This window comes from Anticarsia gemmatalis, chromosome 9 (assembly GCF_050436995.1).
Source record: "Anticarsia gemmatalis isolate Benzon Research Colony breed Stoneville strain chromosome 9, ilAntGemm2 primary, whole genome shotgun sequence".
NCBI lineage: Eukaryota > Metazoa > Arthropoda > Insecta > Lepidoptera > Erebidae > Anticarsia > Anticarsia gemmatalis.
In genome coordinates, this window is record NC_134753.1 from 13,722,748 (window position 1) to 13,736,437 (window position 13,690).

The 13,690-nt window shown below is 41.0% G+C and overlaps 2 protein-coding genes across 2 annotated transcripts; both read left to right on the forward strand.

The window, feature by feature from the left end:
• The first annotated feature begins 416 nt into the window (after positions 1 to 416).
• Positions 417 to 10,816, forward strand: LOC142975423 (U4/U6.U5 tri-snRNP-associated protein 1). The gene is made up of 16 exons (XM_076118242.1): positions 417 to 678; positions 2,233 to 2,377; positions 2,832 to 3,001; positions 3,310 to 3,442; positions 3,764 to 3,869; positions 4,106 to 4,240; positions 6,235 to 6,348; positions 6,635 to 6,838; positions 7,130 to 7,258; positions 7,496 to 7,583; positions 7,856 to 8,001; positions 8,390 to 8,551; positions 8,895 to 9,006; positions 9,463 to 9,637; positions 10,011 to 10,239; positions 10,627 to 10,816. Exons 1-16 carry the CDS (start codon positions 537 to 539, stop codon positions 10,750 to 10,752), a joined length of 2,316 nt encoding a protein of 771 aa, XP_075974357.1. The 5' UTR covers positions 417 to 536; the 3' UTR covers positions 10,753 to 10,816.
• A 938-nt stretch (positions 10,817 to 11,754) lies between these two features.
• Positions 11,755 to 13,648, forward strand: LOC142975225 (uncharacterized). Its single transcript, XM_076117956.1, has 2 exons — positions 11,755 to 11,890; positions 12,224 to 13,648. Exons 1-2 carry the CDS (start codon positions 11,755 to 11,757, stop codon positions 13,486 to 13,488), a joined length of 1,401 nt encoding a protein of 466 aa, XP_075974071.1. The 3' UTR covers positions 13,489 to 13,648.
• Positions 13,649 to 13,690: the final 42 nt, after the last annotated feature.

Consider the following 13,690-nt stretch of genomic DNA (forward strand, 5'->3'; position numbering starts at 1 on the left):
ACCCACCACACGCGGCGCTACGGTTGTTGCGGCGAGGTGACCGCTTAAACCACAGCGCCAAACGTGCAATTAAACATTACACTGATCATTAATCAGTAATCAGCAGTGCTAAATCTCTTTTTGTTTTCTATTTTAGGATATTTTGTGTACCAAAATCACAAAAATTGAAAATTGTTAAAAAAATAGCATCTAGCACAGAAATAATAGAAGTATTTAGCAGTAATGTTAATTAATCATAAAATGTGAACGCAACAATAATTTTCTCGAATGACAGTGCGAACTTGTGAAATACAAGGTCTTCAACATTTGAGTTAGTTTTATTGTCAAGCATTAGAAAGAGATAGCTTTATGAGACTTCCCCCAAGTGTAAAGAAGATAAGAAATAAACACCGTGCATGACAGTTTCAAATGTCACTATCAACACAAAATGGCGTATAATGGCGTAGTTTTGTATTGATTTGATCAACGCAACGTGTTTATAATTTTTGCCTGAATTGTTTGTAAACTAATCAAATAACAGTGTTCCTACTAAAATAATGGGGTCCAAAAAGCATAAACATAAGGAATCTAAAAAGAAGAAGCACAGGAGTAGGTCCCGATCTCCTTTGGAAACCGAGGAACGAGAACGCAAAAGACATCGCAAACATAAAGATCGAAAACGAGACCGCTCCCCTGACGGTTAGTTGAACTTCTTTATTTATCTGAGTAAATTACGCCAGACGCTGATGATGGTTTCCAGAACATCTACGTAACTTTGAACTACCTATTTACGCGCAATTTGTTTGATGGCGTCCTAGTTCTATGGTCGTGTATTTTTGTTCCATTTGATTTTAATTATTTTCATGTAGTTTTGTACTGGAAACTGTGACTAGTGTTGGCGGGATTCTCGTTTGGCAAAAATAATGGCAAGTTTTGCTCGTTATTTCAGACTCGGTGGCATTCGAGAAGGGCCACCGCGTCCAGTGCGCTGCTGTCGAAAGGTAGGTATGGTAAGATGGCTCGGGAGAGAGAACGACAATGCAGAATTGAAAGGACCAACAAAATCCTAAAAGCTGCAGTAAAACCTACTATAAAACATAATTTACTGAGTGGACAATCTCCTACGACCTTTCAAAGAGATTGACAACTATTTATATTTATTAAATCTACAATAGGCTGTTTTTTACAAAAGTTGTGTGAGATAACAAGCTATTGCACATGGTAAGATTCAACCTTATTCTTCTTCTGTCGTGTCAACAACTCACCATGATATTACCTAAAAAATTGTTGACCAGATTCAACCAAGCAGGTAATTCTAAAAGTAGATTGTCTTAGCAGGGACAATTTTGTTATTCCATACATCTTTGGAAATCAGCCTATTGTGGTGTTGTATGGCCTGAGCGATACCAGAAAAGTATTACCAATAATAAGTTTCATACTTCAAAATAATAATATTACTCAATGTTGCGAAACATCCCATGTTTTAGTTCATTTAAAAACAAACATAGTTTTCCTAAAACAACTAGTTCTTAATCTTTCCTTATTATGTAAAAAGGTTTATGTTAATTTATTATTTCCCTTTTTCTAAACAGATTATGATATATATTGTTGTATCTATTTATTGCTTATTTTTGTATAGTACTTTGTTGTGCTATTTACTTTTCATATGCATTGAAACATTTTCTTATAAATAATACAATTCAAATACTCATTATATAAATAAATTTTTGTTTATCTACTTCGTAATTAGGTCAGAAACCCTTTTTCATAATTTCAGACTTAAAAATCAAACAAGATTGAAAATATGTGATTATATCATGTTTTCTGTATTTTAATAATTAGTCAGTCCCTCTTAAACATTTATTTGTAATGGAGTATACCTATTCTTGAGAAAACCTTTGTTTTTTTACCAGTTCTCCTACACAAAGCCAGTCTGATTTACTTGAATTACTATATTTAATTTTGTACACATGTTCAAATATGAATTGAAAAGCATTTAGGTACACTTATTGAAAATCATATAACACCTAATTCAAAAGCTTAACTTCAGCATAGATTTCAGATCTATAGTATAGAACTAAAGTACTATATGAATCTGAAATCTCTTCTCCACAATTTTCGTATTTTTTATAAAAGAACACAGACACACTTATTACTTACACTTATTACCATCAGTTCCTTATCACTATCAACATAAAATGCAGTCAGTCAGTTAGGTGTAGAGTAACACCCAGCGTTCTCTTGTTGTTGCAGTTGAGGAGGTGCCGGTAGACTCACACTTGCACAAGGACAAGCCTCCGGTGGCACTCAGCACCAGGAGCAACAGCGAGGAGAGGGACAGGCGTGCCAGGGAACATCACAGAGCACAAAGGGAAGACAGGGACAGAGATAGTTTCAGGTAAATATTGAGGCTTGCTACCTGATGTTTTTGATCAAGAAGTAGAAAAATGGTAATTATAGTCTTGTGTCTTCTTGCTACAGCAATTTTTTCCCCCGTTTTTGTAACATTTTTTGCTGGTACTCTGCTCCTGTTGGTTGTAGCGTGAAGATATATAGGCTATAGCCTTCCTTGATAAATGGGCATCTAACACTGAAAGACTTTTTCAAATTGTACCAGTAGTTCCTGAGATTAGCGTGTTCAAACAAACAAAGACTTTAGCTTTATAATATTAGTATAGATGAAGCAAATAGCTAATAATGACTTTGAGACATGTCCTTGTTGTTTACTTTGACAACAAACCACTCATCACTCTTTTGGAAACTTCAATATTTTTAGATCTTTTGAATAACTATGGTATTTGTGTAATCATATTCAGCATGTCTGATCAAGCATTTCATTTGTTTCCTCGCAGCAAGGAGAGGGAGAAGAGTTCAGATGGCGAGGCCCGCACATCAGAGCGCAGCGCCTCCATCGGCCCGACCTCGGGCGGAGGCGCGCAGGAAAGCCTGTCCATCGAGGAGACCAACAAGCTCCGAGCCAAACTTGGACTCAAACCTCTTGAACTTGCTGAGAAACCTGCAGGTGAGTGCCAGTCACATTTGGAATTGCTATTTTCACCAAACAGATTATTTATAACTTGTTAATTGAATCAAAAGTGTGTTGTGTTGTGTGTGGCACAATGAATAATGGTTAAGAATCTTAAAGTTTAAGTGACCCCTAACAATTCCTTCTAAGCTGTGGGTTCTATTTCCAATCAGAACTAATATTAACTATGTATTCTGTGTTTATAAATGCACCATAACTCACACACATTGTAATTATACCAAGCTTCCCAAACGGCTGACTTTTGAAAAGACAAAGAACTAAACATTTTTGTTCTGTTATTGTAGAGGATGGCAAGATCAAAGACGACCTGGGCGAGTTCTACCACAAGCCCGCCACCAACATCGCAGCACAGAAGAAGTCAGAAAAGATACGAGAGAAACTCGAGGAACGCAAGGAGAAGAGGAAGATTGAACAAAAGTAAGTGCTTCTTACTCATTTTTATGTAAAAGATATTTTCTCTTTTTCAGGTGTGAAAGGTATTTTTTCCGCGTAAAACTGTTTGACAGCCTTTGCGGCGCAGTAGTTAAGGTGGTCTCCGCGCCACTTCCAGAGCGTTGGGAGGTCGTGGGTTCAATTCCCACACGGAACAAATATTTGTTTTGGTTTTGGTTATACTTTGGGTCCGTTGTTATGTACGTTAGTAAAAGTCCCCGCGACACAAGAACCATTATTTATTAGTGATGTTATAGAGTGATGATATAGAGACTCTGATGAATTATGTTGTATTGTTTGTTATAGATTACAAACAAGGTTATTGGGTGAGGACTCAGATGAAGAAGACGCATCCGCCTGGGTGAAAAAATCAAGAGATATAGAACTACAGAAACGACAAGCTGCTAAAAGGGTAAGCTGACACAATATTAGTTTCAAGAACACCTCAGTGTCTTCATAACAAGGATACGAAAAGGAATTAAAACAACTTCACTGTAAATGCCAGTCAGTTATTTAATAGAAAGAAAATTTTTGAAATTACTTTTTCTCATTTTCTTTCAAAAATATCAATGACAATGATAAAAGTGTTCTGTTTTTCAAAAAGAGCCACCTCATCTTGTATGTTTATTAATGTTTGTTTGTGTACAGGCGGCGATGCTAGACGAGATGGACGAAGTGTTCGGCGTGGGCGCGCTGGTGGCGGAGGAGGAGCAGGCCGACAAACAGAGCCGCTACACCGCCAACCAGCTCAAGGGACTTAGAGTTGCACACGACTTGAACGCGGTACGTTTATACCCGTGAATAATATTTGTTGTAGGTTATAGGGTATATTCCCAGCTGTCCCCTCTAACACTGTCTCCTGGGATGACAACTGGGAATAAAAGTAGGAAGAAAATTCCCAGTTGTCACCCTGGGGTGACATGGTTGCTGTCCTATAGCTGTTTCGCGTTGCAAAATTTCTGGGGTCTTTTCCATAATTATCTGGAACGAAAATAAGCGTATTTGCAATTTTACTGCTAAAATTTGTTTACACCACGGAAACAGTAAATTTGCCTCAATGAAATCAGGAATATCTTATAACAATCAGTATTTTAAAATAAGTCTTTAGATATCCTCTTAGGTTAGGTTAGGTTAGGTTTCCTGGGCTTTTTCCGCACTTAGCCTCTTAAATGGGCCTTTGTGCGTGTATCTACCCTCTCACATTGTTGCGTTGATTCACCCTCACTCCAGCCATCCTAGTTCCTCCCAGAACTTCAGTAGCTTTTTCAAGTTGCTGCAGGCTTCCTGGAGCGTTGTTGTCAATATTTTTGTTCGCGCTCGTTGGTCCACCACGCTGTTGCATTCCACAAGTACATGTTGTGGTGTTTCCTCTGCCTCCATGCATCCTCTGCACAGAGGGCTGTCCATCACACCTATTGTACATAGATGTTTGTTTAGGGGACAATGGCCGGTTAGGATTCCTATTACCTTGCGTATTTTGTCCCTTTTTAGACTGATAAGGTTGCGGGCAAGATTCTTAGGTGCCACCGGAACTGCAGCCTTAGTTTGCCTACAACCTTTGCTGTTGTTCCATTCTTTTAGGTGTTTCGCTTCGGTGTTTCTGTTCAGCCAAGATTTAATTTGTGCTTGGGGGATAGGCAGTAGTGGTTCCGGTCCAAGTACTGTTCCATTTGATCCCCTTTTAGCTAGTTCATCAGCTGCATCGTTTCCCATTGACTTGCTGTGCCCTTTGATCCATTGCAGGGTAACCGTGTTCGTACGTGCAATAGCCTGGAGCGCATTATGGCATTCCAGAACAAGGGCAGATGTTATAACGTTATTTTGTAAGGCTTGTAGCATGGATGCACTGTCCGAGACAATTTTTATTTTAAAGTCTCTGACATCTCTGGCTGCGACTGCTTGTGCTGCCTTAGTGATTCCTATACATTCTGCTTGGAAGATTGTATTTAGTTTATCTAGGGTGGCTGATATTTTGATATTTAGATCGTTCGAGAAGACGCCGGCTCCTGTACCAAGTGCGGTTTTGGATCCGTCAGTGTATATCCTAACTTCGTTGATGCCAGAGTCATCTTTAGATTCCTCTTTGAGTTGGATATTGTATCTTCTGTCAAAAACGTGGTGACATGGCGTTTTATCTGTAGGTGCATCGAGAAGTGGTATTTCCTTCAGGATACCTTGCAGAATTTTGGTGTGTGTTGTTTCTGGGTTCTGCTGCCATAGCCCGTTTGCTTTTAGTCTTAAGGCAGTCGCTTGTGCCTCCTCCTGTATAACCAAATCTAAGGGCCTAAGGTTTAGGAGGTACTCAAGTGCATTTGATGGAGTGGTTTTCATGCATCCAGTGGTGGCTACACATGCTAGGCGTTGTGTGCTCTGGAGTTTTGTTTTTACCGTTGTCAGTTGTGTTCTGGGCCACCATACAACTGATCCGTAGGTGATAGAAGGTCTGATAACTGATGTGTATAGCCAGAGTGTTATGTTTGGGTTGAGACCCCATTTGTTACCAACCATTCTTCTACACTGGCCGAACGCTATGCAGGCCTTCCTAGTTTTTGCTACAATATCACTCGCCCATTTCAACTTGTTGTCAAGAACCATGCCCAGATATTTCACTTGAGTTGACAGGGTGAGTTTGGTGTTAAATAGTTTTGGTAGTTCGAGGTCCGGTAATTTCCTTTTGTTGGTGAAAAGGATTAGTTCTGTTTTTTTGGGGTTTACTGATAGTTGGTGTTCCTCACACCATATCCTCGTATTTATTAAATCATTTATTGTGTTGACAGATCGGTGATGAGCGTGAAGTAGTGCTGACACTAGCTGACAAAGACGTATTGGCTGAAGACAAAGAAGATGTACTTGTGAACGTGAACATAGTAGATGACGAGAGAACTAAGAAGGTAACTAATCATTTGTATGTTTACATTTTGATTTACAGACAAGATCTTGTTCTGTGAAGTACTGTAGTACTAGTTAACCACTTATCAATGTATATATATTTTTTCATGTTCTGAATTCGATATCTAGTCATCAAAATAAAGTAATGTTTGAGTGTTAATTAAATTCCCAGAAATTACTTACTATGAGTGTAATCTCTAATAGTTTCATAACCTGTTTGTTCCTACTGTACAGGTTTACTGTTTAGGTTACAATGATATTCTAAAAATAATTAATTGTCTTTCCCAGAATCTTTTAGAAGCAAAGAAAGCTAAAGCCGGTTACCGTGCATACGACGACGAGGCGGACCTGGAGGCGGCGGCCCTGGGCTACCAGCGCCCCGTGCTGGCCAAGTACGACGACGAGATCGACGCGGGGAAGGCAGAGAAACAGAAAGGGTTCTTTATTGGAGACGAAGACGCCTTTGAAGCTGCCAAGTTTAGGGAACTCATGGTGAGTAAAAATTTGCAAGTTTTTAATACTTAAATGTTCTGACTATAAATTTTGATGTAACTCTCATTGTACTCTATACGATATTGACGATTGTGACACACTAGAGTAAAAGTCATTTTATCACGAGAGTTTAATGTGGTAAAGTAAATGGCCGTCGCCTTACCCCTATTAATTTTCTGTATAATTTTAAGGCGATGCGTCCACTCTTTCAGGGCATAGTTGTTATTTATAATAGGCATAACCAACTTAATTTCAAATATGATATTTATTGTATACTGTGTTCGTGTGCAGAGGCAAGAGAAGTTGCAAGGCGGCGGTGAGAAGCGCCTGGAGACACTGCGCATGCCGAGCCTGCAGATCGCCTCCGACTACATGGACGAGCACGAGATACAGGCCAAGTTCAAGAAACCTAAGAAAAAGGTACACTCGACATTATTATATAACTCTCACATAAGTCTTTAACCGCCTGAATGCATTTAACTTAATTCTTCGAAATCTTTAAAACTGATAAAGTATTTGATTAGGCATTCTAATGTAAATTAAGAGAAATATATTATTATCCAGTTTCCTGAAAGCAGGCGATCATGGTGTAACTTCTTTAACCCTTAAAATTTGTTGTTCTATAACAGATAATATTAACGTATAATCTCGTTACAGGGTAAAATACGTAAGAAAGCAAAACAGGAGCCGATCGATGTGGACGACTATGATCAAGGAAACGCACCCCTCGACACTGATGACACAGGTAACTATTACTTACAAGTCTCTTATGTATTTGTTATGAAATTCTAATAAGTAACATACCTTTTCGTTAAATTGTTTCTTTATGCATTTATATGGTCAAAGGCCTGTTATCAAAGAAGCTAAACCTACATGATTTGAATAGTTATTAGTTTATTCTGCAGCATACTCAAATGTAAAAAAACTGTTTAAAATGACCACACAACCTTGTTTTAATTAACCTCATGATCGGCATGGTTAAACAGTTAAACAATAATTGTGTATTCATATTTATAGATGTAAAACCGGAGCTGTTATCAAAGCCGCTGGCAGTAGACGACGAGGAGACAGAGCCCGACACAGAACTACAAGCGGCGCTGGCACGAGCCCGCCGGCTGAGGCAAGCGGAGATCGCTGAAGAGACGCAGTTCAAAGTACCTAAGGTATATTTCTTTAAATGTTAGATACGGAAATTGTGGCAAAGGCAATTAGTGCCTGTAGAATGTGTTTAATCTTAGAAGCTACAGGATCTAGACTGTCGAAACTTTAAAACTATCGCATTGCATCTTTATTTGATAAAATAATACAGGAATTAACGCAAACATGCATTCTATCTATCTACGAATCTAGGTCGATGCTAATAGGTATAAAATCGGCGGCGATAACAACACAGCTTACACAACGTAATTTCAATTTTTACTTCTACTTTTCTATGCTATCAGTAATTAAGTTTTTCCCAAACTAATAATAAAATACGTGTTCTATACTTTGGGGTAGTCGCGTTAATATATATTACGTACCAACATTAAACGTGGTTCATTGTGTTACCAGGTGGAAGAGATCCTGGAGAAGGTGAAGGAGGAGCCGGACCCGGAGACGTTGACGAGCGGCACGTCCATGGTGCTGGACGCCACGGCCGAGTTCTGCCGCACGCTCGGAGATATACCCACCTACGGGCTCGCCGGGAACAGGGACCACCATGCCGAGATCATGGTACGTATATCACAATGTGAACTACAGGATATTTATATTTGTTTTTATACACACATCACACCTTTTCTCATTTGGGTAGGCGGAGGCCAAAGGCCAAAACGCAACTTGATCCTTAAAAACTTTCCTTGCCTAACAGCCAGCATCTCGTTTTAATATTTATCTTATAAAGTTCTAAAGTGTTGTGTTGGGAATACATCACTTTACAGAACCTACTTGCATTTTGAAACAGTAAACGGCTATTATGCAAAAGTCTAAAGTATCCAACCTTATGTTTGGTGTGTCAAAGTTAAAGTCAAACTAGTGTTTTGGCATGGTTTTGTAATAGATTTAATGTGTTCTGCAGGACTTCGAGCGGGAAGACATGGATGTGGAGCCGGAGGTTGAGGTGCCCGACGCCGGTAGTGCATGGAGCAGAGTGGATGTCAATAATGAAAAGCCTGCTGACTTAGCTGCGGGTAAATATCATTATGTTCAACATTAATTTAAACTACTTACGTGAGCCCTAAATGAAAAATGAATCAACCCATATTTTTAATCATTCAGTTTTAATACTTATATAGAGGTCTAACTATTCATTGTGTATGTTAATATTTTTTTTTTGTTTACTCATCGATAAACACAACAGTCCATTGTAGAATGAACCTATACTAGCCAAAATGTCTCGATATTTCAGAAATAACCTGATGTGGGTTGCCTCATTTGTGTAGGTAGGTCCAATATCGAGTCGAAATACATAACACTTTTAGAACTTAGTCAATAAGTAACCATGAAGCAAACTTTTTTAAATAATTTCGCATATTGGTTAGTAAGTAGTAGCCTCGGTGCGAATTAGTTAGCTGTCGGACGTTTAATGTTGGACCAATGGAGAAATTGTTGGATATATTTTTAACTAGTATTGATTGTGTGTTCAGGATCATGCGTGGGCCTGGAGGCGGAACCATCCCTAGGCGCAGGAGTGTGGGGCGCGCTGCAGCTGGCGCTCAGCAAGGGCTACCTGGAGCGAGCCGGCAACGCGCCCGCCCCGCCCTCCGCGCACCGCCACCTGCTCACCGCCAGGCACTACTCCATCGAAGACAAGACTTACGGGTACTTATCACTATCATTTTTTTCTTATTTAAACAAAGACTATTCCTGGACTAAGAATTGCTCTTGTGTCGCGGGGACTTTTCCAACAGACACAAAGTACAACCAGACCCGAAACAACTATTTGTGGATCGCACGATTAATTGACTCGTGTGGGAATCGAACCCACGACTTCCCGGCGCGATACGATTTGTCAAAAAAAAACTTCGCGCTATAGTTTTCCTTTTCACGGTTATAGGATGAAATTCTTGAGTGTCTATCCTATGCAAACGATTAAAATCAAAAGAACAAAAGGTCCTAGGTATAATATAATAATGCGATGTTTTTAGATGGATAAATAACACATTTTATCTCACACACTCATGAATTCTTCCAGCGAGGACGACAAGTACGGGCGGCGCGAGCGCGGCGGGCACTCGGGCCCGCTGCAGGAGTTCCGCGAGAAGACCACGTTCCGGCCCAACATCAAGCTGGAGTACGTGGACGACGACGGCCGCCCGCTGTGCCCCAAGGAGGCCTTCCGCTACCTGTCGCACAAGTTCCACGGCAAGGGGCCCGGCAAGAACAAGCAGGAGAAGCGCATCAAGAAGGCCGTGCAGGAGGGGGTGCGTACACATGCTTTGCTTATTGAACTTCATCTGTACAAAAAACTAGCTATTTTCTTCCATGAATAAACAATTACAAGTTATTAAAGCTAAAAGAATTACTAGCGAATTCAGAAACTTGTTGAAAGCTCTAGTCAATGGTACCAAAGTCACCAAAATAGCATAACTTAAAACATGAAACTGCTACAAATACACATCGACTCCAATGCATCGACAAAATGGCTGTAAAGGTATACAATTTAAAATCAACAAGAAAGCAACTTGAAGCATAAATAACACACCTGCTTTTCATAGCAGTAAGCAGAAATCCAACACAAGACTAAATAATATCACTTAAGTTCACCATAATGTAAGTATATGACGTCTAACAATTTTTTCTCTCCACAGTTGATGAAGAAGATGAGTTCAACAGACACGCCGCTGGGCACGCTGCAGATGCTGCAGGACAAGCAGCGAGAGACGCAGTCCCCGTACATCGTGCTCAGCGGGGTCAAGCGAGACACCAACAACTAACACTATATAATTATATCTACCGTACCTACTACTTTTGGCATAATAAATGAGTTTAGGCCAACAATATTGAGTTTTATTTGTACTTTATTGTAATTTCTTTAACTCTCTCATCAAAGTGCTCTGTCACATAGAACATTCCATTGATGAGTGACCGCTTAGTGGGATTTAAACTGAATCTCCATGGTTTGGAGTGCATGTCCCGGTAGTTGTCAATTAATAGCTTGAGCAAGTGTATACTGTGCATTTTACCTTTAGCCCATCTTTTGAGAGAGTATCAGCGTACAATCGAATTCTGTATTGTAGTGCTTAAAAATCGTATTACCTTAGGCGCTGTCTCCACGAGCGAGAGAATCGCGGCGATATTATCGTCGTGCCACGTATTTCTATACACTCTCTACGGAACCGTCTCCACACGGCAATATTATCGCCGCGATGCGACGAGTGGCATCGAGCGCGCGAAACATCATTACATCGTCGCTAGTCGGCCGCGACTAGCAGCGGGTCCGCCGCGCGCTCGCGACGAGCGCACAGCGGGCGCGCTGTCAAATGCAGCGTTATTTCAGCGTTGCCTCTCGTTTCGAGAAGCTTTTTAAACAAGGAAACGCGGGGATACCGTTGCGAGTCGCCGCGGAAAATCTGCGATTCCGTTACGACTAGTTCACGACGCGACGATACGCGGCGGAATTATCGCTCGTTCGTGGAGATTGTCCGACGATATAAGGGCGGACTCGTCGCGATTCTCTCGCTCGTGGAGATAGCCCCATATTCTCATAAAAATACAAATGATCAAACAGAAGTCTTCAAAGAGGTATGATAGATTCACCTGTGGATTCATTTTTTAACCGGCCGAAAGCTGACAACGAAATTTCAAAATAAAAAATATAAACTGTCAAATTCTGTTCTCTATTCTTAATTATACTAGAAAATAATCAAAGTACATACATATTTTTAATTATTATTTTAAGTAGTTATTATTAGTAAAAGTATATTAGAAAGTGTTCGATGGCTCCTGCGGATGACGGTGACGAGTCAGCGCCGCCGGTCCCACCGCCGACGCCCGCTGACGTGGCGGTGTTCATCGTGTACGCCAGCGAACAGTTCCAGGCTGAGTACAATCTTAAGATCATCGTACAAATTGGTGAGCTCATACTTATTTTGTCATAATTATGATTGACATATTATTCCTTTTTGACGGAATTTACTTTACAAGTTACTGTTGTGCAACTTACGTAGCTTAAGGCGCATTTTCATTGGTCGATAAGTCGGTCGTTAGCCCGAATGCGGGGACTCCCCGCATGGGAGCTAAAGTATGGAATTCCATGGCCATTATAGCCGCAAGCATATGAATTCGGGCTAACGACCGACTTATCGACCAATGAAAATGCGCCCTTAGTCTTTTATAAAAAAAGCCGAGTGTGAATTATATTCAGAAATTACACATTAAAAGTTTTTATTTACCAAATTGTTACAGAGGATTATAATCCAAACGAGAAGAAGGCGCGCGTACAATCAAAACATGATCAACTTGCCTTGATACAAGATGATGACATCTGCTCCTCCGCCATGGACGGCATCGGGGATCCCGACGCCCTGGAGCTGGTGCTGATGCTGGACCGCTCCCTCAAGCTCACCGAGTGCTTAATGTCACGCTGTCTCCGCGTGCCTCGACTGCTTATTAAAATAATTGCCTTCTGTATCCCGTTTCATCCTAATTTTAACAGAATCACGTTACGCCGGTGTCGCCTGGACGCCCCGTGTCTCTACGAGGTATCTAAGTTGCTGTACCACGATCATTCGAAGATCACAGAGCTGTGGCTGGACGACTCGCCGGTGATCCGGCGCAACTACTACGTACTGCTCGAGAAACCCTCCAGGCTGCGGCTGCTCTCACTGGCGCGCTGCTGGCTCGACGACGACGACTGCACCACGATATTCTCGTTCCTCGACTACCCGAAGCCGGCCTCCAAGACTCTCAACATACTCATACTCTCCGGGAACAGAATAAGTGACCGGAGCGCGTGTGTGCTCGGCGAAGTTCTACGGAAGAATCGTTCTCTGCACTATATTAATTTAGCGGGGAACCGCATCACTAGCCTCGGAGCTATCTGTATTTTTAACAGTCTTAAAGAATTTCGTCTCTCGCCAGCAGAACTGAGAGAGAAACGACAGAAGTTAATGTCCTACCACCAACTGAAGAAGGACGTTTATAAGAGTTGTTTAGCGACCATCATGACGGAGAAACCGAAAGAATTCGACTCCTCCGCTAGAAAGTCTCAGGGCAGGCTGGTCTCCCCGCGGGCACGGAAGGTTCCATCGTTGGACGCCTCCATGACCAGGGTGATGATGCAGCAGAAGGCGTACGCTCTGGCCATCGACACCATCGGCGAGTTCATGCATCCCTTCACCAGCGACCAGACGACGACCCACGACGACGTGACGTACTCGATGGGCAACATGGCGCTCGTGTCTCTCAACCTGTCCTACAATAACCTGGACTACTCGAGCCTGCCGGTGCTGCTCGAAGTCGCCGAGTATCAGAACGACGCTTCGAAAAAGATTGGTGTCCTCCGCGTGCAGGTGGACGGCAACAAGTTACCTGAGAACTGCGTGGAGTATCGATACATAGAAGAACACCTCGACAGAATGATCATCAGAGTGACGCCCCTCACCCCCTCCCAAAAGAAGGCGGCTGATAAACGCAAAATGATGAGCAGGAAAGATATATTAACTAAATAAATAATACCTACATAGAAATCGGGCCCTATTTATACCTCTTGTTAATTATTTATCTAATCGTTACTTTTATTTATAAAACTAAAATATCGAGTACTTAGTTATAATTATTAATTAATTGTCTACTATTATTATTTACGAAATAAATATTAAGATATTTACGTATACTTGTTTGTTTTTATTAATTCCACACGGAATTCTTTTT